Source organism: Chelonus insularis, unplaced genomic scaffold (genome assembly GCF_013357705.1).
Source record: "Chelonus insularis isolate UGA/USDA-ARS -01 unplaced genomic scaffold, ASM1335770v1 contig_316_pilon, whole genome shotgun sequence".
Lineage (NCBI taxonomy): Eukaryota > Metazoa > Arthropoda > Insecta > Hymenoptera > Braconidae > Chelonus > Chelonus insularis.
The window spans coordinates 331481-358332 of NW_023276486.1; the positions used below are offsets into that span (position 1 = coordinate 331481).

Below are 26852 nucleotides of genomic sequence, written 5' to 3' on the forward strand. Positions count from 1 at the left end.
TCTTTACATTACTATGTTGAATAATAATAAATAATATTTTTTACGTGAGATTTTTTCGATTTTATAGAATAAATTTTACTAAAAAATAATTTCAAATACGTATATTTATGTATACTTAAAACATAGCTATAACTGATAAGTATTTTCAGACTCATATCGACATAAAAACACAAACAGAAAATTAATCTAAGAAGATTTGAATATCTATGCTTAAATATATATGTATATATATATACATTTTTCATCAAAATACTCTGGAGTATCAACTTGAAAACAAAAACATCTCTACATATATGTTTATACTAAACATTTTACTGAAAACAATAATATATTAAAAAAAATATTTTTTTTAAATCTTGAATAAATAAAAATTGTATTTTTCTGTATATTTTCTATATAACGATCTCCTAAGGATTAATGGTTGTACGATAAATACAATATAATGTAGACAAGATTTGGAAAAATACAATATGTTTTTGTCTAAAGTTGAGCCCGGTAATTTTTTTGGTTAAAAATGGAGTTTAAAAAGTAGAAAAAAACCTTGACAGTTATCTATCCCTTTTACAAATGGTACCGCAGGTTTAGTAGAGAATTACATGATTTCTATAAGAGATGATTGAGAAAATCTACATTAAAATTAGATGAAGGGATGTAAATATGAATAACTTGGCAGGGAGTTTCTTAGATAAAAAAACTACACTGAATCACATTAGGACAATAAACATTCAATGAAAGCTTAATTAACTTGATATTATTACAACTGCAAATATAAACCCTTGAGAAAAGAAAAAAATTTACTTTAAAATCTAAAAGTTCAATGTATAAATCGAAAACAATCTGAGAACTCTATAGAAAATAAAAGAAAAATGAACTTTAAAAATTAAAACTCTTTTGTCTCTCGAATTTATTAAAGATGATTGATTGTAAATTTTGTTTTGAATTAAATTGACAATAACCTGAATTGAATATTCACATCAGATCCATTTACTGCAAAATTATTGTTTCACAATACAACACACTGAATCATATTAAACACAAGTTATCGACTAAATAAAATGAATAATTTAATACTTAATTGAATCAATACGCTATATTACCTTTTTACAAGACTCAAACTATCTCTCATAATCTGTCATTGCTGATTTGTACATGACATTATCATTCCATAAAAAAAGTAACAATATAATGACAGCTAAATAGTTGAGGTGACTGAAAATTTCTCTGAATGTAGAGTGATTGTTATCGAAATGAATAAATAGTACAAAAAAAGTAAACAAAAATAATTCAAATATCGTGTGACGACTGAACGTTAAAAGTTTATTGAAATAGAAAACTAATCGTCATTGATCTCCAGGCTAAAATTAGTCTGACCATAATGAGAGACCATTAAAAAGATAATTTCTCGTGCTATTTTTTATCTATATCTTTTTATCGTTTGTTCTATAATAGCGAATAACGGAATACTGTTTCAACAGTTAAATATCAAAATTGATAATTTCTCTGGACTTGTGAACAGTCCGTGAAATTATAAATAAATCGTCAACACCAATAAATAATGTTGTTCGAAGAGCTTTAAATGTTGAAAATATAAAATAAATATTCGATAAAAATGGCATTCGATTGAATATGAGTTGAAAAGAAAAAATGAATAAAAGAGAATGTTAACTCGATGTACGATGATGAATTAAGGATTTTTTGAAAATAAAAAGACACTTGTGTAATATATATGTTACACTCGAGAAAAAAAGTATGCAATATGGGCAATACGTATAACCATTTCAGTGAAATGTCTTTTTGCCATCTTTTTTTCGGATTTTTTGCTTTGCTTTGTGATAAAAGGTTATACCACTGAGAGAGCTATGGATTTATTTTATGCCAAGCTGCTGTTGGGACATTCGTGGAGCCTCCAGAAGAAATGTGAGTTTTCTATGCTCTGCACACGGGATTCGTACGAACGCGTGAGAGGCTTTCGAGTTCTACGGCTTTAGAGCTTTTTCTAGAGAAAATCTTTCGACGTATTTAGAAACGTAAAGCGAATGACTGTTAAATCGTGACAAAGAAAAATGACTAGTAGAGTTATTCGTGCATGTTTCGTTCACATTTACACATATATAGACACTACTTTGTTTCGTTTGCCCGAGAACGTAGCGCCGCCATTTTCTGCGCGTGACTAGAATTCACAAAACACCAATTTGTTGAGAGAAAAGAGCACCTAGCTGGTTGAGTTATTTCGCTGCCTTCCGATGTACCTGCCGAAAAGGTAGCCAACAATCGTGCCAAAAAAAATGATCACTCACTTTGGAATGATAAAAAATTATTTTTCCATCAAAAATCAATCAAACATATTGCACGAGTGGTGTTAATATTACTTTGATGAAAAAAATCTTTCAATGATCAAAATGACAGATCCAATAAAAAGAAGACTCGTTTAAAATGACAAAATAGAATATAACATTTTTTCTTTTATTAATAAAACCTCGTTTCCAATTAATTTTTGTATGATTTATTTCCAATTGTTATTTTTATTTTTATATTTACGATTTAAATGTATAATAACATTTAAAACGTGGTCCATGTTGTATAACAAATCGAAAATTATCAAGAAATATCTCCCTTTTTATTATCCTTCTATTGGAACATTCGTTATTGATAAAAGTTTCTCATAAAAAAAAAATTAACTTTCTTATGCAACGAGCTCAAACTTTGCCGAAAAATTATTACAAAGTTTTTGGTGACTCATCGTCTCTTAACATCTGTAATTATAATTCTACTTCATCTTCCTCCTGTAATAATCAAGTTTATTGAATATGATGGTTAACTAAGAGAAGTGCACCTTTTAAGTATCAAAGTTCAATAGTTTCAACAACTATGATTCAAAGGAAATCAACGAGTTAAAATCAAAGGAAGAATGCAAATGAAAAAGCAAAGTCATAAATACCACACCAGGTGGTTTGATTTGGTGTTAGGTACAAATTGAACACTAGCTCACATGCATGTATTGTTTCAGTCACGACAATGCCAAAGATTCTAATATAACGTAGCTTCCTGCAAAAGGATCGCTTTGCATACAAGCTAGTAGCTATACAATTGCAGATAGGTCGGCAAGTTGCCAGACAACATTATTATTAATTGAAAATTCATTTTGTCAGTAGTCATTTCTCATATGTAAGCGGTGTATGTTTATTAGTATATATACATGTAATAACATAAATATCTTTCTCACGTCAACTAAATATCACTACTATACACATTAGCCGGGGAAAAACGAGGGAGTTCGATCCTCATCATCAAGGGTGAGGGTGAAATTACTATTGATGAATCATGTCCAAGATAAGATAAATTTATCTAAATCGGTTAGAACAATTTGTTTTTAAACATCATAATCAACGAGGATATTTATTTTATCAATCGAATGATCGTCTGGCATTAATCCTCAAAAACATCTCGAAAAGCCCTTACGTCACAATATGATAATAATAACACTTTGATGACTTGCACTTTTTCGTAAATCAATTTCGAGGTCACTCATTAAATTCATAGTTTTTTTTTATGGAAAAACTACAATACAACATCAATAAAATAAATAAATAAGTATCGAAATTTTTAGAAAAATATTCGTTTAAAATACTCCAATTAAAATAAATTCTATATCTTAAGGAATTTATTGAATAAATTATATTGAGGAGAAGTATTAAGAAAAATTGAGAGCATAAGCACATTATAAGAATCTTATTTTTCTACTTTTTACTTATTTCCGGTTTATCTTAAATTATAAAAATTGTTCGAATATTCATAAATTGCATATCTACTTTAATGTTCTTTCGTGATATTTATTTAAATACGCATTATTTATGATTTTTATGTTTAATGTAATAATATTTTATTACAAAGTAGAATTTAAAAAAAGAAAATGTATAATTTTGAAAAACCATTCAAAATATAAATTGGAGTAATTGAGTTGTCAGATGCTGCAACGATCATCTGTTATTTATTTCTGCCGCATTAAGTGCACATCTGTCTCCAAAAAGCTTAAGTACTTCCTCAAAAAAAATATTTTTATAGAGAAAATCGTCTATGTATAATAGGCCACTTGAATGAACAAGATTACTTCGCTGCAGTTAACTACATAAACATTTTCAAACTTTGCTCATTCTTCGAAAACATTTTATTCAGGAAAAAACTCATCATGAGTCATCTTCAAAGAATTTCGATCTATTTCCGTCTTGCTCCACACTAGAAAGTACTATCTCACACAAAAAATCATATTTCAATCATCAATTATATTGTGTCTGATATTCAATTCATTATTTTCATTTTTTCAGTACAATTACACTGTTAAATTAACCTTAATTATTTTAATTAAGTATCAAATACTTAAAAAATGATGAATATTAAACCTAAAATTAGTAAAGATCTCATAGAAAAAATTTCATGTAAACTTGACTGGCATTAAGTGAGAATCGAATGTGTACAAACTTGAGAAAATAGATCAATATGTACACATAAGTTCATGATGTGTACGATATAAAATAAACGGAATGAAAAAGGTTCTAAAAGCGGAAATTGGAAAATTAAGACTTAAGACTGGTAAACTTAGTTTTATTGCTTTGTTACGAAAAATCACAAAGTTTCGAGTTTTAAAAAAGTTTTAGAAAAATCTAAAAAGGAAGAAGCAAATCAAATATTGTATTTAACACTACATACATTTCTATATAAAATAATGTTGATAAAAATTTAATAAATAAAATAAAATTTTTTAACTATTTTTAGTTTAAAAATAAATTGGGTTTATTTATATCTTTAAAAAACATTCTGTTCAAGTTTAATCTTTTAGTTTGATTTTATTTTTTTTTCAGGAATGAACTTATCTCACAAGTAGTACTTGAAACAAAATAATTATGCTCATAAGAAAACTTAAATAAAAGAGTTTTACCCTGGCAGTATAAAAACATGAAAGTTCATGAATTTTAATACAATAAAATAGCTAAGTTACAACAAAATAGCAGAATGATTTGATAAACTTTCCTGATTGGACACATTTGGAGTTTTTCCTGATAACTCTTGTTGCAAAGTTATAATGTTAGTTTCCTTGAAAGCAGACTTTAATTGTCTAAGATAATAAGACAATATACAGTTTAATTTGATCTCAAATATATATGTATATAAACTGGGTACATCTCTAAGCGATATATGTACTATATAAAGGATATATACTAGCACAATGGCTGCTTGAGTAAGACGTCGTTTGAGACATTGAACCAGCCATTAGATATCAGCGATCTACTAATATTCTGTTCATCCCAACATCTATCGGGGTAATTGATAATGTCATTTCCGTACTTCATATATTATCTCTACCGACATTAAGAGACGAATGTACATTATATGATAATGTTGAGAAAAGGTTAAATATGCTATACTTATTGTAGCATTCTACTACCATTATGAGTCGATTTAGTAGACATGTGAAGCTTTTCGTGTTGTATTGAAAGGCGTAGTATGAGCATTTGTGACTGCTCCACCTGGTACACACGATCAGACATCAGAATATTCTAGTACTGAGCATATTGCGATAAGATCCAACGCGTGTTTCAATGCGTGTTCGTCTATGAGCTTTATGCATATATGTATTAATATATACACATCTATATATGTATATATATATGTAAATGTAGGCATGTATAAACACGCAATGACTTCGACAGTTGTCTTTCATGTTTTACCTCATCTTTTGACTGCTGCTATTTCATTTGTTATCTCACACGCTTTTATCACTGATCCATCAATAGTCAGCATGTGAGCAATGTGAGCAATTGCCCTTGTAAAAATACTCTAAAATTTAAATTTAATTGGAAACAATGAATTTTTAATAATGTTAAACAACTTGAAAAGAATTATTTTTACATTAAAGACAGTATGGGACGAGAGTGAGACACTAAAATTTGAACGTAGAATAACGCGATAACAGAAGAGAAATGCAGGGGTAAAGAAGGGACAAGGGGTGAAAGGTGGGGTAGTCGTCGCTCGATACCACTGCGGCACAGCTAAAGTTGAAGCTATATCGCTACGACTCGTTCTCTTGTACTCTCGTGAAGCTACCACTACGCTACAAACCTGCCATACTGCCTATACCTATATCCTGGATACCATTCCCTACTTACATAGTATCGCATATACACTTTTCTATATTCTTACTGCATTTATAATAAGTGTATATATGTATACATACTTTATGACAATATTATTATTTTTTTATTTCATAAATACTGTTAGGTCATATTGATATATCCCTTAATAGGCACTTCTGTATCTTGTTCTCTTAATTATGTAGCATACTTTTATTAAACATTTCTATGAAATAAAGTTTAATTATTAATGCAAATTAAAGGATATCGAAATACGTTGAACAAAATTCCTAATTAATTTATTCAATATTAAATAATTAAAAAAATTCCTGATGAATAAAATATCATTTGAATAAATATAATCGAGTAGGAAAATTGATGTAATTGATAAATCAATTTTTTATCTAACGTTACTAAATATTTAAAAATACTAGACAGCATAAAATATTATGCAATATATCACTGTAAATCGAAGTGTTTTATTTCAATGTACTTAAAATGTTTTGACATGACGTCATCTCTTTGATTAATATTGCAGTCATTTTTTAACATTCTCAAGTGTATTAATAATATTAATTAAAGGGATGACGTCATATTAAGACATTTTAAATGTTTTGAACTAACACACTTTCGAATTGGAGAGTTGCAATGATAGTTTAAGATAAAAGTTAAACTCAGGAAAAACCAGAGCCACTTTTAAATTTTATTATGAATTTTAACGATACAATGATGTGGATTGTATTGTGTATGATGTTAATAATTTAATGTTTAATAACTTGTATACTGTCTGACGTAAATCATTTTATTCTACTTGTTTAGATGATATATTTTTTACTACTGGTTTTAAAGAGGTCCATCTTACTTTAATATTCCTGAAATCAGAAGTAGAAAAATCTAACGATATACGTTTGTTAATAATTGATTTATTTTTAAAAGCAGAATGATAAATACTGTAGAAAGGATACTAATGATTTTCGAAGTGACCTATACTACAATTTAATTTTAGACTATTCCAAAATGTTTTAATTATTCACTTCAGCTATAATATATTAATTAATTTTAAGGAACTATTTAAGACAGAAAATTAGACAAAATTTCGATTACAATGTTTCTATTCATAATAAATTAATATTTAATTAATTCGAGTATCATTCGACTTTTAATTGAATTATGTATAAAAAAAAGTGTTCGAAATTTTCGTTAATTTGCCATCTTCAATAACGCCTTAAGAAATTGTTGAGAATAAATTCACACGAATATTTCATAGATTGTATTATACTATTCTGTAATAAAAATATATTAAATTTCTTTTATCTAATTTTTTTCACTTCTTTATATCTCCCTTTCTCTTTTTCTCTATTAAAGTATCCATTAATTCAAATCAATAACATCATGGCATGATAAAGAAGGAACAATAGACGAATCAACACTTTATAGATACGGAAATGACATGATCACTCTTCGACTCGATTGAAAGAAGTCTCAATGAAAAGTAAAATCTCTTGTACAAGATTGGAAAAGTCGAAGAAGAAAATGAAGAAACTGAGTGAAACATTAGAAAAGTGTGTGAATTTCTCTTTCTTTTCCTAGTCGATGGTCGATTTCACAGTATTTTCTCTTTCCTTTCTTATTGCAATTCTCTTCTATAACCACCTGGAGACCCACAGGCAGACGGAAGGGGAAATAATAAATATTTTCTCGCAACCGCCTCCGGCCAAAGGTAGATAAACGCGTCGATAAGAATTTCATTCGATAGATCGCAAGCTCCTGCATGAACGTCGATAATGCCCTGTGGCTTATATGTTGCGCGTTGCCCCCTAGACGAATGGCAATAAGAAGAAGAACGACTGGAGTAACGAATGAACGCCACTAGGATGCTTGCTAAATTGCAAATACGCCGAAATCTCGTTGAATATTTCTCTCGCTTTTCCACTACTCTGCTGTTCCTTCTTTCTGTCATCCTTCCACCCTCTTTACTTCACGCAGGTGCTATTTTCCAATAACTTATCACGTAATATATGTTATTCAGAAGAGCTTTTTCTCATTCAGACTTTTAAAACTGCGAAAGAAAGTCGACATCTTTTAAATTTCTAAAAATGTTGGAAAGTAAGAAATGTTGGAAAAAAACGGTCTTTGCTTTTTTTTTCCTTTCTTACAAAGTAAAAAATTCAATAGAGTATTCGATTAAAATGTCTATCTTTAATTAAAAAAGGTTCAGTATGAAGTTAACGTTTTAATTGGTTACTTTGTAAAATGTCACTATAATGGTATTTGCTTTTTACTTTAAACATAAATTAGGAATTTAACAATCTTGAAATATGTTGTTTGAACATATAACTTCAAAGTAACTAAAGTTATTGTTAATGTACTTCAAAGCATGTGAAAAATATGTACATAGAGAGAAAAAAAAACTATGATGAATAACACACGAATTTAGCATTTTTAGAAATCCAAGACAATAAGTATCTTTTTATAGAAACCACTTAAATTATAATTTATTAATACTTCATGAACTGCATTCAGAATAATTTGTATTTTTACATCAAGTACCATTTGTCTTTTTTTATATTTATATAGTAAAGAATGAATCTACTTTAATAACTAATTGGTTGATTAACAAGTAATTCTTTCAAAAAATATGTTAATTTCATAAATGACTATTAATGATATTCAGATCGTATTAAATAATCGAATATGACTACTTTTTAGAGAATATGCTATTTTCTTCTTTGACCTTCTATTAGACAGGTCAATAAAGTTGTTCCTATTTAACTAAGCTATTTAAAATTTTCTCTATAAATGAAAAATTTTCATGAAGGAGAAAGAAAATTTTTTCATCGTGTGAAGTAAATTTTACTCTGTGCAGTTTACCAAAGTTGTCCTGAATTGCAGGGTTATTTTTACTCAATCTTTCTTACCAAATGATCGGATTCAGTTAGATCAAAATAGATCATATAGATTTAATACAAAGATGTAATTGGATCGGAAAACCAAATGAATTAATTAATTAAATCAAATTAAACCAGATAAATTAAGATCTTGATTTGATTGGATTTAGTTAAATAATATCAATGAATAGTACATGATCAATATTAGTAAGTGAGCTACTTTTCTTATATTTCATTATTTATAAATATAGCATGACGAAGAAAATTTTTATTCACAAAAGGCATAAACATTTTTGTTGATTATTCACCATTTTATTATTTATGTATTACTTGAGTACAAATTATAAATTTAAAATATTCAAAAATGACTGATACAATTTATGGTCGAGCTAGTCATATTTGAATTTTTTGCATCTTCTTATTGGATTTAGTCTTTGCAGAAGCTGAACGTTAGCAGCGTCTATATTTTATCCATTTCAAAGTTTCTTTGGTAAATTTTCGTATCCTTTTTTCATATCATGTCAAGATGTTTTTGTACTTTTTCACAATTTATATCTAGTTATATTGATTTTCTTTGAGATGAATGTGGAGTTTTTTTATGTATTCTACGAAAGAATATTCATAGGTATTTGTAAATACATTCAAAAATTATTTCCTTTGAATTATGTGAATGCCGTTAATATTAATATATTTTAAAATGTATAGTTTGTTTATTGTTTTAAAACTTTTGTTTTAAAAAGTCGTAATAAATACATGTAGGTCATTAGAAACGATTTTATTAATTAGAAATAATGAAATACTGACGTAATGAATAATGCTAGATACCTTACAGTACGCATGCCATTCAATCGGTAATGATAATTACACCAATTTTAGTTGAGAAACTCAACTATAGAAACACTAAGTGATGCACTCAAAGAAAGATCATCCATTTGAGTGCTAATTATAAATAATATTGCTTGATGTGGATCATCCATTTATGCTTATAAAAATTTCCTTTTAAAAAATTTTTAAAGATTAATTAATCATTAATGAATATTTTAAAATAAATTCATTGCATTTTGAATACAATAAATTTCACCTGCTGATATCTTCATATAATTTTTTTTATAGTTTAATTTAAAATTAAATTACTTCATTAATATTTAACACTTATTGTTAGTTAGCAACAAGTAAAATATTAAATTTAGACATTTTCATGATTAAAATGAATGAAATAATAAAATTAAATCAACATCAACTTTGTTTCCAACAATTGAAATAAATTCTAAATTTACTATTTCAATAGTTACATTTAAAGTAAAATTTTGTTGAACTTATTAATTATAAATTTTTTTAATAAAACAAACTTATAAACAAAGAATAGTTTTACTTTTGAAAATCACAATAATTTTAAGAGTAATTTATCACTTTCCACGATCGTAATATTAAAATATTGAATGCTTGGTAAAATTTACGAAGCTGTTATTTTAATCATGTTTAATACATGTTCCACCAGCATTGTTTCAACATTATATGGTTTTATCTGAACAAAGAACGCAAATTTTAACCAACCACGAATTTTTGATGGAATTATTTTCTGCGGTTATAAAAATTATTACGCCCATTTCGTATACTTATAACTTGGAATAACAGTTTTCACAATCATGAGAACTTCTTCTTTTCTTATACAAAATTATATTTTGACACATTTTTCTAAGCATGCAACTTAAGTATTTCTTTGCTTAACTGAGTCATGTGTACTTTAAACAACTTATAACTTAAATAATTTCTCCCCATTATTTCCATCTTTATAAAAGCAAATGGATTTCAAAGATTTGATCTTACTTCAAATTTTTACAATAATATTTGCAACTTCTCATTAGAAAGCTTGTGATGGAATCAATTTCCAAAATTTGAAATTTCGTCATATCTTCATGTTTCGAAATATTTAAAAACATACGAACAAGTTTTTGAAAAAATGTGTATATGTGAATACGAACGTGCGAGAGTGCGTATATGCCAAGATTTTCTTCGTTAACGACATCTCGAGAACGGATAAAGATATTGCAACTGCCATTCAAAAAGTTAATGCAATTTAGAAGATATGACATATTCGAAAAAAGTTTGAACAAAAAACTATAAAATATGAATACTGAAGCATTACTTAGATAAATGTCACAATGATGACTATACACGTTAAAAAAATTATGTGAAATGAAAGAATTTTTTATTTAATCAATAAAAAAAACTTTGAGTATTCACAAGATAATATTTTATTCGATCTAATAATATTCTTATTACAACACATTTTGTTATTTGTTTCTCTTAAAGGTTTTTTTGTTTCGTATATTTCAAGAACAAATTATACCAACTCTGGACTGATATCATTTGACACGTAATTGCATGATGAACATCTTATAATATTTCCATAAAACTTGAATGAGCAGTTATTTTTATGAAAGGAAAGTGTGCATTCACTTAAAGTTGCAAGTTTTAAAAAATTCAATCCTCAAGAGCACTTGATGGGAAGATGATCGTGTGGACACATCAGATCGTACTCAGACCTACTTTTTTTTTTCTTTAACTATCGTAAAATATAACTTTATATCACATACTTATGATACGACGTATGCTAGTATAAGTTTTGATAAACTTGATTGTTGATGTAAAATTTTTGATGAAGAACATACAGATGTTAACTACTAAAGTAATACTGTAATAGTTTAAATATTTGCAATGACTTGTTATGATAAAATAAGGTTAAACTTTGTCAAAATTATTTTACTACCTTAATAATTATTACATTAATGAATCAAGCTTTACGATATTGTAATTAAATTTTTTACGTGAAATGTTTTATGTGAAGTAACGATAAGAGTAAAAAAAGAAAATTTTTTATCTGATTATAATTTGTGATCAAAGAATTTCCTGATGATTGTGAAGGTATAAAAAAATTACAGAGATGTTGATGCTTTTATGAATAGAATCAATTATTGCTTTTTAATTCGGTACTTTCATCTATTAATTTATCTCTAAAAGTCGAATAAAAATGTGACTAAATAAGTGGTGGTATTCAGAAGAATAAAAAATTTATACTTGGAAAAGACAGAAAAATAAATTTAAGTAAATTAAATAAAAATAAATTACTTTTATATTTCACAGTCTTTCGAACTTATTACTTTTTTAACTCCTACTTTTATTGAAAATGAATGAACCACGTATTCGATTTATCGACTGTAGTCAAATGCTTATTTCATTTACAAATTTTCTGCTTTATATTTTCATTAAAAATTAATTATTTCACACCTATGACCACATAAAGAACTCTTAACGTTGATGTCATTTGAATTTTTACAATAGCAATTCAACCGTGCCTATTTATCCTCTTTTTTTATTTCATTGATATTATACTTTTCAAAATTTTAGAAAGCAAATATGCTAGATTTTAGTAAACTTAAAATATTTCATTTGATCACGACAGACATCATAAGGTAAAATTTACTCTAATGAAAATTTTTCCAGTTAAAACTTGATTATTGACAGAGTTGATGATCATGCATGATCCTTTTTTCCTAGGTATTGTAACATATATTACATATAATTCGATGCAATAATTAAATAAACATTTGGATGGCCGAACAGTTGAATATCTAACTACAATTTGCAGTTCAAAACCTTACGAAAACATTAATGAATTCGTTTATACTTAGAGGAAAGGTGGATAAAGTGGAACGCGAGGACAAAGTGAAACGCTCGAGACAATGTAATAATTTATTAAAATAAGTTTAAAAATGCTTATTGCACTTTTCGTACATTAATTTTTCAATTTATTTATGCATTAAAAATTATTCACATTTGTTATTATAATGATTAATTTGTTTCTTAATTTTTTTTTATATAAAATAATATATACTCTCTTCAATTGTTCCACAATCTTAAGAAAAAATGATTGAATTGGTTAAAATAATCTAAAAATTAATAAATCAGGGTCTAATCGAGTAAATTTAATTCAATCAACCTAGTCAGCTTTTCATCAGGTTCCAGTTAGGCTCACCCAATTATAACTCATTCTTATCAGGTACAATTCAGATCGTGATCCGGTAAACCTAGTCAGATTTCTCTTATCAACTCCAGTCGGGATTCTGAATTGTTTAAAACAATTATATTGTTATAATTGTGTAATCAACAAATATTCACTATTTCGCAGTTGTTTTAAATTATTTGCACTGTCTTATTTTAAAAAAGTACTTAAGCTAGATGATATAAGTAGCACATTAAAAAAAAAGAGTTGAAACATTTACCAACGAAATACTTCAACAGATAATAAATTATCACAAAAACGATATTTCTGCAAACGTGATGATATGATAACTGTATAAACGAAATAAATATTTATTCGCTCCATGAAAAATATAGCTATTGTTATATAAGCTTAATACTATAGATATGTATTCATTTACCGATTGTATAGTTGACCACAACTAGAATACACGAACTTAACAAGAACAAATAAAGTAAGGAAGGTATAGAAATATCATTTTTGCTCACCAACTTCATCTAAATATTAAATTTACTCTTCAATGTCTATAATCAAAATATTTTAAATAAATGAATTATATTATGTTAAATATCATATTGATCAATTTTAATTTGAAATATAATCAAGCACACAATAGTTTTCATTTATCCGTAAAGCAAATATTTCGATGATCAAGAACAGAATAAATATCTACAATTATATTATTTTTATTAATTTATAAATATAGACTAGATACTCATTTAAATGACCGATATAAAAATATACTCAAAAGATGATAAATGATTTTTATCAAAATTGGTTCAATTGTTTTGAAAAGAAAGAGCTGTCATATACATGTGAAGAGATGACACACGTGTAATCTGTAATCCTATTAATTTCTCGTTACCATATTCTCTTCAAATACTTCAATACCGTATGAGCGAAAAGTTACTAACGATTTAGTCTGAAAATACGGAAGTTGAAAATAATCTTTTTTTAAATTTAACGTCATTTTTATAAAAACTTCTTTGACAAAAATTAAATTCATTCCAAAAAGACAAAAGGGTCAAAAAATAATGAAAACCAGTACATTTATATATCGGCAACCGATAGTTATCAGTAATAACTACGTCGTTAAAATTAACGTCAGATTTTATTGAAATAAAACTCACATTTCTACATTTGCTAATAATTTTCAATCATCAATGTAATACAATAATAGCATGATATAAATAGAATGTAAAATAATAAGGTTTGATTATTAATACCGGTTTTGTATTACGAAAATTGGTTGACATATAAATCTTCAAATTAACTCAGCACCGAAGCGACATTTTAATGAATTACCATTTAGTAATAGCGAATTATATCATTTAAATATGTGTAGTAATAAGACTTATTGCCGAAATTATGAATATCACTTATAAATTTCTCGGAATTCCAATTCATAAAAATTCTCAAATTAATAAAGTTATTTTTACATAATTTTAATTATTTTTCTGACGTTTTCTTGATTTAATCAAATTGCACTAAATGAGTTAGTTTAATTATCGAAATAATGTCATTAGTTGTGATGAATGTTGATACAATTCTTAGAAGTCATTTTATAAATCGGTGATTTTCTATTAGGTTTACCATCATGATCAATTTAAGAAGAATGAAGATTGGTTTATTTACCATTTCAATTTAGCTAATGTACTTATCTTTGGTTCAACGGAAAGAATTAGTATTTAACAACAATTAAAAATAAAAATTTGTTAAAATATTTCATAGTTACCATTTTTTTCTTGAATTTTTAAATTTCGTTATAAACGTGCATTTTTATCTCTCAATTGATTTCATAATTTTAATCAAAATATTAAATTTCTCTCGTTCCAATTTAATTAAAGATCCATAAAAAATTTCAATAATTCCAGAGCGTTAATAATTTGTTGAAATTTGGTTGGGAAATTAGCAGCATCATTGTTCAAATTTATTCGGATAATATTGATAAATAAAAAAATGCCATAATTACTTATTCTTTAATCTGTTGTTAACTAATATTAGTATTTACTCAGATAATATAAAATAAATTTGTACTAAAACTATTCTCTAAATATAAGACTCTCAAAGTGATTATAAAATAGTGTAAATCACTGATTAATTTTTAGAGAGTATTTTTTAGTTGTTAAATGATTATTCTGTTCTAGAAATTTAATTTACCCTTCAGGTTAATTAAATTGTATTAAACAATCTTGTTCTATGATAAATTGATTCACAACAAAACAAAAGTCACTCAACTAAAAATATTAATTATGTATTGAATGACTAAACTACACAGTAAAATATATCATCTATGGAATAATTAATTAGAGTAGTAAAGTTTGAAATTTAACATTTGAATCAATGTTTTGAATCAGTGAAAATTCACTATTTCAGTACAGTTGACTTTCAATCAAGGAAGTTATTGTAATGAGATTGGTTTCTAAAATTCAAAATTTTTGTCATACCTTCTCTCTAAAAATGAACCAGTGTAAATTCACTGATTTGCAGTTATAAAACGATCACTGTTCGAATAAGTGATGTTATTATTACTTGAAATAGTGAACATTCACTGATTCATTTGAAGAGCAATAGAGAAAATTTAAAAGAAGTGTTAGTGAATTTGGTTTTCCTACCAAAAAAATTAGAAAAAAAGCAATAATAACAACAGTAAGAAGTTTCCACCTGCTAAATGATCAATATCGTTAACAGTTTAGGAAAATCTCTACAAAATATCACTGTTAATGACTATACATGATTTTTTTTTTCAATTTTATCAAAGTTATTAAGAGAACTCTTTAATAGGAAGTTTATCGTGTGATCACAGAGTGTGCCCCGACCCATTATTTCAATGATTTTCACTGTTTGAATGTGAATTATTCCAATTATCCCTTTTATTCACGATGTTTCAACACTTGAATAGACCATGCTTTTTATCTTGCTACGATATAAATTTTATTGGAACACTCACCACTTACATCTAGAGTATGAGAGCAATACTGTCATTTATCCTGGATTTTTCTTTCGAAACTGACGAACTTTCTAATAGACATGTCTATTAACTAGTGCGCTGCTTAATGCATTTATAAAATTATTTCTACTTTAATGAAAATTCTAACTTTTTTTTACGTCGAAATGTTAAATAAGAAATAAGCCAATCTTTTTTCCTTTGAGGTAATATTAAGTAACATTCGATATCTCCCAATCATTAGGTGTATTCGGTTATTGGGATTGAATATTCATTAGGTAGTATTCATAACTTTGACAGTAGTAAAAAATGAAGTAAAAGTGAATGTTGTTTGTTACTAGTAAAAGCTTGCTGGTAGCCTGAAGTCATAAACAAGTGTATGATAAATTTGTTATTTGAAAAGAATCGATTTATCCATTTTTCTTTAATTACAGAAAAGATTGTAAAAGATAAATTCCATAAAATATTTTAACTGAAAATGACGTTTTTTGTTCCATTGTCATGATTTCAGGGAATAATTTACGAACAATATCAACCCGTCAAAATCAGAGTGACAACGATTTGTATAGTTGGACATCCAAACTTCGTTCACATATTAACCGCAAGCCATAATAGTTTTGTCCAATGTACATGTCGCATATCCTAAACTATGCCGGTCTGCTCTTATTCCATTCTCACATATTATGTGATATTTGCATGCTCAATGGAATAAATAATAAGCTGTGTTTTAGATATAAATCTCAATTATTGATCAAATAAGAATCGTCAAAGTTTGTTAATAGAATTTTCAAGTATCAAGTGAGTCAGTTCATCAATTTTTTATTAAATATGATTTACTAATATATATTACAAGATATTTAATGTTATGATGATCAGAATAAATTATTTACAAGAGTAAAAATTAATGTTCTCCAGTAAACCGTGCGTCATGGTGGTAGGAGAAGGTCAATGCGTCTGCGCGACATTCGATCTCAGTATCGACGCGTTTTACGCAACACTATATTTTCTAGTTCATTATATTTTGCTTAAATATTTTTTTTTATTTTTATTCATTAATTCAACTGTGTATTTACCATAATAAACAATCCAAAAAATAACAGCTCTGTCCATACTAAATTATTTTTTTTAAATTAATGAACTTGAATTTTTAATGATTTCTCTGCTTGTTTGTGAATCTTTTTAAAAATGAATGAAATTATTTTTCAACCCAGAAATTTTCATGGAAAATTATTTTATTCTTGTTACAGTAAAATCGACAACAAATTCTTTTAAGTATTAATAATTAGTAATTTTCTGTAATTATTCATAAAATCATTAAAAATAATCAGCTAAAAGGATCCGATAATTACATTATTATAGATTTCTCTCTTTCTCGGATTGAATACGAAAAATTTTAAACTCAAACTCACAATAAAATTTCTGCAAATTAGATATCATTATTCTTGGGATTATAATAATAAATCAATAAATAAAATAAAATAAATATTTAATTGAATAGCATAAACTCGTTATTACTTACAGACCAAAACGTCTCATTAGACTATATTTACATGGAAGATCAAGAGAGTCGTAGACAGATCTTTGTGAAAAATAATGCATTGTTTTCGAGACACCTGTGGCCTTTGTCGTGACCCACAGCTATATCGATCCGTTTTGCGTGGTTTCTGCCTAGCCTTTGGTTACGATGTTACTAGCCAGGTGCCGCGTGATGATGAATAATCCGGTGTACAGGCAACCCCATTTGTCGAATATTTGCTTCATGTCTACGTACAGTGTAATTAAACATGTGAATCATAAGTCTTTATTACATTCATTTATATAAATATTGTCTCTGTTCAATAAATCTGTTCTTCATTTCCGGATGTTATACAAATATTATTATCATCACCAATTATTCATTTTATCATTTATCATAAAATGATAAATTTAAAAATAAATCGAGCTTAGAATATGAAAAATTTTTAATTTGAAATGTGAGAACATACATAATATTAATTAATAAATTATATTATCGGTTAATGAAATAAAAACGAACAAGTATACGCAGACATAATAGAATTAAAATAGTTCATTGAACTCTTCAATAACATTATTTTACAAAAAAATCCAAAGGTATTATTGTATCAAATATAAATGTCATAAATTTACATAACTAAAGATTACTTTTATTGCACAATATTGAAAATTTGATCAGATTATTTTGAAATGTTATATTCATTATATCAATTAATAGACAATTAAAAGATAAAACTCTTGTCATTTCTTTCTGAAAGAAAATTATGGTTACATAACTATTTCATATTTTCTAGTAATAATTCTATGTAATGTAAGCCTAAATTTTCGGCTTCACTTGGGAGCTCTCAATTTGCATCTGAAACCCCATTAGTTTTCCTTTCTTGAGAAAGTTTTTCTTTAGATTTTATAAATATTTTTATTTTGCCCTTGCTTTGACATAATCAATCATATTTTTTCTTTTAATTATTTTTAACAATCGCCGAAAATGATTTTTAATTGAATGTAGCTATAATTTTCGATAAAAGACGGCTGTTATTTATTGATAAATTTTACTGCAAATGTAATCTAATATTTATAATATTTAAAGTATGATGAATATCATAGAATTATATTGATATAAATATTCTTTTATAACATATTTGTAATACTTTATTGGATTTTTTTAAATTCCAGCTTTCATTAATTCCTTTTTATCATCCTTAAATTCTAAAAAGGCATTTCGCGAATTGATTGAATTATTCATTTTTGTTCGCTGATCTGTAATTTTTCCTTTAATCTTTATCTCATTTACTCTATTTCTATTCATTATTTTCTATAAAAGCGTATATGTGAGTGTATGTGCTAATTCGTGAGCACAGGTAGGAGTGGGAAACATGAGTACCCACATTTATCAAAATATAACAAAACCAATGTTCTGTAAAAATTTCATGATGATATGTGGTACCGTTCAAAAGTTTTTGTAAAGAGACAGACATGTCTGACCACATTGTACTTCATACGTTAAATAATGACAGTCATATCGTTGTAAGTAATAATTAAAAAAGTAGAACTTTACCTAAACCGTAATAGCACACAGTGAAGATTGAAGAGCAGAATACCGTAAGTCTGACTCAAGTCTCTGACACTAGTAAGTACAAGACTTGAATCAGACTTACGGTAGTCTGCTCCTCAATTACACTGTGTGTTACTAGAAAACATGTTTCTAGATCAAACAAACAAGTTTCAGTTTTACTATAAAATCTACTCTTACCTCTCGATTTTGAATATTGAAATTTTAATCCTAGAAAAATTTAAAATCACAATTTCGGTCTGATTAAAGTTTTACATACAATCAAAAATAAATTGGCATTTTTATTTATCTGATTTATTTCAATTCTAATCGAACAAGAAAAAAATTTGAACAATAAATATTATTATTGTAAAATGGTTTTAAAAGATAGTTAATCATTTTTTTGTGTTTTTTATGAACACGGAAGGTGAATTAGATTATTGGTTAAATTGAAAACCAATAATAGATATTTATAAAATTTGGATAAAATGTTATTATTACAATTAAAAGTAGAGTGGTTATTCATCAAAAAAAAACGCCGCACAAAAAATCGTAATGATAAACATTTTATCAGAATTCTATACAATTCACATAGTTTTTAATTGAACTCATAATTTGCCCTAATTTGTTCGAAAAATTAAAAATTAATTCCAATCAAGTACTAGTGTTCGTCAAGATAAGATTTTATTTCTGACTATGAATGAATAAATGAAATAAAGTAAAGTTTATTTGAACATTCTCTAATTTATTTATTAGTATGAGTAATATTCAGATTGAAATAAAGGTACTTAAAAATTAAAAACGATCATTACCAGATAAGATCTCTATATTTTCAGAATTTACTCTACTTCAGTATGAATAATAAAACGTACTTTCTTAAATTCTTTAATTTTTTTGAATAATGGTCTTAAAAATATTTAAAACTAACCAAAAGCATAGAAGTTAAAATTGACTTTCGAGATTTAAATGATAGAGTATATAGCGAATTCTTTTAAATGAGAAACATTAAAATGGATACATGAGATAAATTGTTTTATTTTAAGGTCTTCTTTCATCAAATATTCTCCCGTTGAATCTCCCATTACTTCTTTTGTTTTTTTCAAAGAAAATTCCCTTTTACTTACATCACTTTTATTACTTTTTTAGCTACAATATTCTCGATCTTATATCAATTGAAAAAAGTATATCTTGATCAGATCTGATTTCCTACCACAATAAACTTTATTTTATTGTCCGTTATTGCTGTTCATTTAGTTGTTACATCTTCTTATTCCTGGTAACCGACATCAATTCTGTAATGTTCTAATCCAGTTTGTTGTAATTACATTATTATTAAGAGATATTTAAATGAATATGGAAGTAGTAAGTTAACATATTCATTTAAATATCTCTTAATAATTCAAAGAAAATAATTCTAAATTTAAAAACAGTAAAAATTGATAACTAAGTTAATAAAAATAACGATAACTGTTTTAATTGATCTGATTTATCAACGGCAGAATAATTACAAATTCTTCAAACCATAATAGTCTTATATTCATTATACTCACTAACTTATGGCCAGTGGGCAACTGAAAAAGGCCATGTAAGCTTCCGTATTAAATACAATTGCTCCGTTCGCAATCCCTTAATGTTCTCTTTCATCAACACTCAAAAGTTCAACTAAAACGATTATTCTATTGAGCTTGTGAGGAATAATTGTATAAGACAGTTGAATATAATGTAAGAAAAATATTTAAAAACTTATACCATATGACCTTATCTGCTATTCAATTTTTATTACATTATTATTTCATCTTGAGACGATTTTTGAAATATATTTTATTATCTTATTGTCTACTTTCTAGAATATTCTACTTTTTATCATTTGAATAGATAATATAAGGTGAATATCTTACAATTTATTTGAGAAATATAAATTAATTATTTAAATCTTTCTAAAAATGTCGATTTATAGAATAAATTTTACAATTTTATTAACTTGAATTAACTAGAAAATTCCTTGACTTTTGTAATAACTTATGTTTTACAAGAAATAATAATTATTATTAAAAAATATTAAATTTAACGATTTATTGAGATCTTATTTCATTGTCTGTTTTTAGGTCACAAAAAATAAGAACAAGATGTACAAGAAGGTTTTGGGTTACTTCTATATGCATCTGGTTGATGACTTCAAAATATGTGACAGCCTCCAACTCATCAATTGGTTCTTCCACTACTAGACCACTTACGACAGAAATCGTTTATCAGAGATTCGCAATTGAGCCACAAGATCAAACAGCTGTTATCGGTAGTCGGGTCACGCTTCCATGCCGAGTACTCGATCAGAAGGGACCAATTCAATGGACGAAGGATGATTTTGGTCTTGGTGCCGTCAGGAACCTAACTGGTTATGAGCGCTATGCCATGATCGGAAGTGATGAAGAAGGTAAAGGTCGACTTTTTATTGAATCATATTGAAATTTTATTACATGTTCTTAAAAAAAACGCACCAAATGTATGACATCTCTTACTTATGGAGCAATGGTATATTTCTTAAACAGACTTTTAAATAAAACTATAAAATTATTATTATTATTTTAAATGTTTTACCACACTTGGAATAAATTGCTAGAACCTACCAGAAATGTACGGCAAAAATTCATATCAAAAAATTAATTATTCAATTACCATACGGTCTCACATAATTTTTGTATAGAATTGGGGAACTATGTCAGGCTATATGTGTAATTATTACTGTATTTAAGCGGTAAAGGAAGGTTTATCGGACATTAATTACTACTATAATTAGCTCAGATATTTGTAAAGACTAAAATAATTTTTAAAATAAATAACTAAAAATTAATTTAGAGTTAGTAGCATTAATTAGGTTCATCATCAGATTTCAGTAATTCAAAATCAGAAATTTTATTCGAGATAAATTTCATTTTTATATTTGATACAAATAATATTCGGCCAAATACAAACCATTACAACACGTCTAATGTCGTGTTGAAATGGATGACGTCACACAGGCATACATACAGTATTTGGTACCAGAATAGAAATCATTAACAATGAAATTAAAAATTTAGAAAATAAATTTTTCGGAGATAGTTAAGTATAATTATTGCTTACGGATTATCAAAGTCTACTTACACTGTAAATCCAAGTGTATTCTTGTTACACATCTAAACGTGTTAAATATGACGTCACTTATTTCATTATCATTGTAGTCACTTTTAATGCGTTGCTAAGTGTGTAAAAAGTAACTATAATATTCAGGAAATGGATGACGTCATATTTTACACGTTAAGATGTGTAACAAGAATGCACTTGGATTTGCAGTGTATAGATTCAATGTTCTAGCGGAGATATCCCGTCGGCGTGTGTCAATGTCGTCCTCCAACTCTAGGTCATTTCAACATCAATCGGGCGTTGTAAATCTTCAGTCGATCAAACGGATTGTTGTGATGATTGAAGCCAGTCGAATGGACCCAATATCACAAATTTGTGTCAAGATTCGCTTGAATTAGACCTAAAATTATTTATTGATCGTACTGAGAGAAATATACAGTTGCATTTACTATTAATAGTTTGAAAAGGACTCAGCTTTTTTTTGTCGAAAGAAAAATTAATACAAGATTGAAAATCCAACTATGAGACTCAACTATTAATTATTTATTGATTGGTCAAATTCGACTTAGTAATGGTCAAAAACGACTTAAATTAGATGAGCTCGTACAGTGCAATCGACACTTACCTCTATTATCGTCAAGGCGGAACTGTCGTCTTTACAAGTGGTGGAGGATTTTAATTCTGTATCGTAGATCTGAAGTCATCAATTATTCATTTTTATTATAGAAATGAATTTCAGGTCAATAAGGTGAGTTGGTAACTTATCAGGTCCTCTAAATTAAAGGACTAAGCAAGGAGCAATAAAAGTAACCGGACATGTCTATCAGATTATAATATATAAAACTTTTTTGAAAAGATTTACTTTTCACATGAAAAGAAAATGTACACGTACTTATCTTTTTGGTATTTTATCTTTAAAAAGTGTATGCAGAAAATATATATCTGGTTCTACGTATATCAAATTTAAAGTTAATAATGTCACCATGTTTACTGCAAGTATTATAATTATTATTAATTAATTATAATTAAAACAGTTAATATATTTAAAGTAAGTTACATATTAGATTACATTTATATTCTAGAAATATTAGTCAGTTATAAATTCATATTTAATACGCTGAATCAAAATACTACTTTTAACTCAAAATTCGTTATTTAATTAAATGTAATTGTCTAAAAAAATTAACTCACTTGAGCGAAAATGAAATTTTAAAATTTTTATATCAAATCAAAAAATAACTAGCAATTGACCTCCTTCAAGAAATTATTCAAGATATGACATTCTTTATCACGAAATGCATGAAATTATTCGTCATGTGAGTGGTTAAAAAAAGGAATTCAATTTTTCTTATATGATTACAATTAAATGTTTGAATGTAATTCCAAAAAACACACTTGGAATTAATGGTGTCGATAAAAATGTTAATTTCAAAAGAAATAAACGATTTGTAGGTGATTTTTAGTAGTATGGTACTTGTCTGTATGAGGGGTTTCTCTTTCAACCTCTTCGAAACCAACGTTCATGAAGGAAATAGAGCATATTAGAGCTTTACCTCTAAACTCCAACCTCTTCTACTCTTTAGATATCTAAAGCATTAGATTCCATATTAATTATAATTCCAGTTGAAAAAGATTTATAAGTATACTCTTATATAGGAGAAGTATTTATTATAGAAATATAGCACAGCTATTAATTGTTTTGCTAATCTTCACAGATGAAAAAAAAAAGTACTGGTTAATCGAAACATATTCAAGAGGGTGGGAAAGAAGAGGTTTCACAGGCAGAACCCTAGTATGCACTGCTCTTTTTATACACAGTGGTGTCTGTACTTTCCTCAGTGTTGTTTTCTTTTGAAAAGGTCAAAGGAAAAACCTTTCATACATGCTTGTACTGTGCTATTGAAGCGAACCGAAAATTTTTGATTCTATTGTTCTTGAAATAAACATTTTTAACTGTCTTTGACCTTACCTAACTCTTTTATTGGGATAGCTAATATCTAATTTCTTCAATATTATTTTAATGGCAAAATTATTCGAAAGTTTGAAAAAAATTTCTTAAATTTATTTATTAATAATTAGTTAGAGAAGAAAATTTTAGAAGAATAAAAGTAGTTTAAAAAAATTCTGAATACTAGAACTTAAAAACTTTTCTTAAATTTTCAAATTTCATTAACTATGTTACATATTCTTTCTTTCTTATGAAAAATATTTTTAAATTGAATTAGCTCTGTTCAAATAGAAATTTCAGTTGGACATGCCTAAAGATCTATGAGAATTTTCAATTAGGACCTAATAAAGACCACACTAATAACTCTGCTCAGGTGCATTTAATATCAGAGGAGAAATTTGGATTATGAATTACTTTTTGTTTTTATTAAATCATATTTTACTCGATTAAATTACATAGAGAAATTATATGACAAAAATTAATTTGAAATGATAATTATCAAATTAGTCTTAATGACTAACAATAGGTAACAACTTGTTGTTTGGAGGAAAATTGACAGTTAAAGTAAAATTCTTTACTAAAAATATAATAAATCTTCATTGAACATAAAAATGAATGCTACAATATTTGACAATGCTTACTTAAGCATTACAGTGATAATAATAACTAGTCACAGTACTGAAAACAAAGTATCAGAATAATTACTAATAATCTAACTGCTAATATAACTTAAAATGAATTAGAAAAAATTATTTAATAAAATTTTACATAATTATTATATTTCTTTTTAATTATAACAAGTTTGATGATTTTTACTCAAAATTTTTGAACATAAAGTACGATATAATTTGCTTCATGTACAAATACTTCCATATTTACTTAGTTGTAATTACTCGAATAAAATAAATATCATTTTATTTAATTATCATACAACTTAATCTTAACAAACTTAACTTTAAAGACACAGTATTATCATTCAAACCCCTCATCGTTAAGTATATGGTTAGTTTGGTATTAACAAATAATTGTTTTGTCAAGTATTTGTAAATATTTATTTTCATGTATCTAAGTATTTCAATTATTAGTTAACTTTATATGTCCATGTGAATTGATAGATAAGATTACATTATTATGTGTATTAGAAACCTTTAAATCTAGGAAGTCATTTTGCTCCGGACTCTCTTATGTACATAAATAAAAATAAGTAACAGAAGAAAATTTCAAAAAAATATTAAAAAGTATTTACCTCATTATTTTTAATAAAACAAAATGAGATAAAGATGATTGATTCCTGAAAATCAGAACACAACTTTTCAATCTTACTAATAACAAATGATAAAAATACTTACGCTTTAATGTGTAAAAATTAACTACAAAATCCTATAATTAAAGGATAGAATTTTAACATTAAATGCAATTTACGTGTACCTTTGCAATACATATGAATTCACAATGTAATGATTCTCTCTCATTTATTTAAAGAGTATATATTTTTCTTTAATAAACAATTATTTAATTGTTATAAAAGGTCTCTTATTTCAGTTATAATTATCAGATTAAAATGTTTAAGAACCGTGTTTGATTTAATTACTCATATAAACAGTAGATAAACGAATCTTCATGCCTATTAAACAACTTAATATAGATATTGAGTGACATTTCAATAATTAAAATTGACAAAATTACTGATGGATTGATTATACTTATAATATGCATAATAAATAATGTTTGGACTGCATACAACTATACTACTGTAACAGTATTCCATCAGTTATAAGTAACTCTGTTATACCAGAGAAGAATATTTATGCATTCAATCTTGAATGTAGAGTTAATTCAGTTGAATAACAAAAACAATTGAAAATTGGTTTCATATCTCTAACAATTGAACAGATGTACGATTATTATTAAAAATATGAACTTTTAATGTTATGAATTCATTGATCTAATATTCCCACGTATGTAATATGGCAACAAACCAAATATTTTTGTACTATTTTACTTATTGTTAGCTCGATTGATTTTTAATAAGTTAATAATGCTGCATCAAAAGAATCATTCATAACTATGATCATTCAAACTATTCCAAAGCTATTATGATTTTAATTCTTTTATTCCAATGAAAAATTATAAAACTAAAATTATTCTGAATGTGATTTAAAATTATCTGAATGGAGAAAAATTTATTTAAATTTTCGTTTGACAATTTTAATAAGAATTTTAAATTATTTTTTTAAATATGTTTTCAAAAATCATATATGATGTTTTAACACTACTCTTTGAAAATGAAACAGTATAAATAATGAAATACACAGCAAAATCAATAAATATTCACTGATTTTGCTGTGTATTTCATTTTTTTTTTCACTATTTCATGTTTAAAGAGTATATTTTTTTATCTCTTATATTTAAAGTCTGAAATTTTTTTGTCACCCAAGTATATTTGATACTTGAAAATGCTATCGATAATATTATACAACAGTATGTATCGTTTTTTCGTCTTTTAAATTTTTTTTTTAGAAACTAAATATGAACTTTAGATTTCAAATTCAAAATATTTAAAGTATGTCAAAATAACACATCTGAAATTTGTTTGATGCAAAATTTTCATAAAAAAACTATAGATGTTTACACTTTTTGAAATTTTCTAAGAAATAACTATAAGGTATATAATGAAGTAATTTTCACTCAACAATTTTCTCCACGGATAAAATTGAA

At 26.4% G+C, this 26852-nt stretch overlaps 1 protein-coding gene across 2 annotated transcripts in view; it reads left to right on the forward strand.

The window, feature by feature from the left end:
- LOC118065487 (irregular chiasm C-roughest protein-like) overlaps nt 1–26852 on the forward strand; it is a 67459-nt gene that overhangs the window by 12431 nt on the left and 28176 nt on the right. For both annotated transcript variants that reach the window (XM_035080787.1, XM_035080788.1), the window contains exon 2: nt 21172–21497. In XM_035080787.1, coding sequence (XP_034936678.1) covers nt 21172–21497 — 326 coding nt within the window. The remainder of the gene's footprint in view (nt 1–21171; nt 21498–26852) is intronic.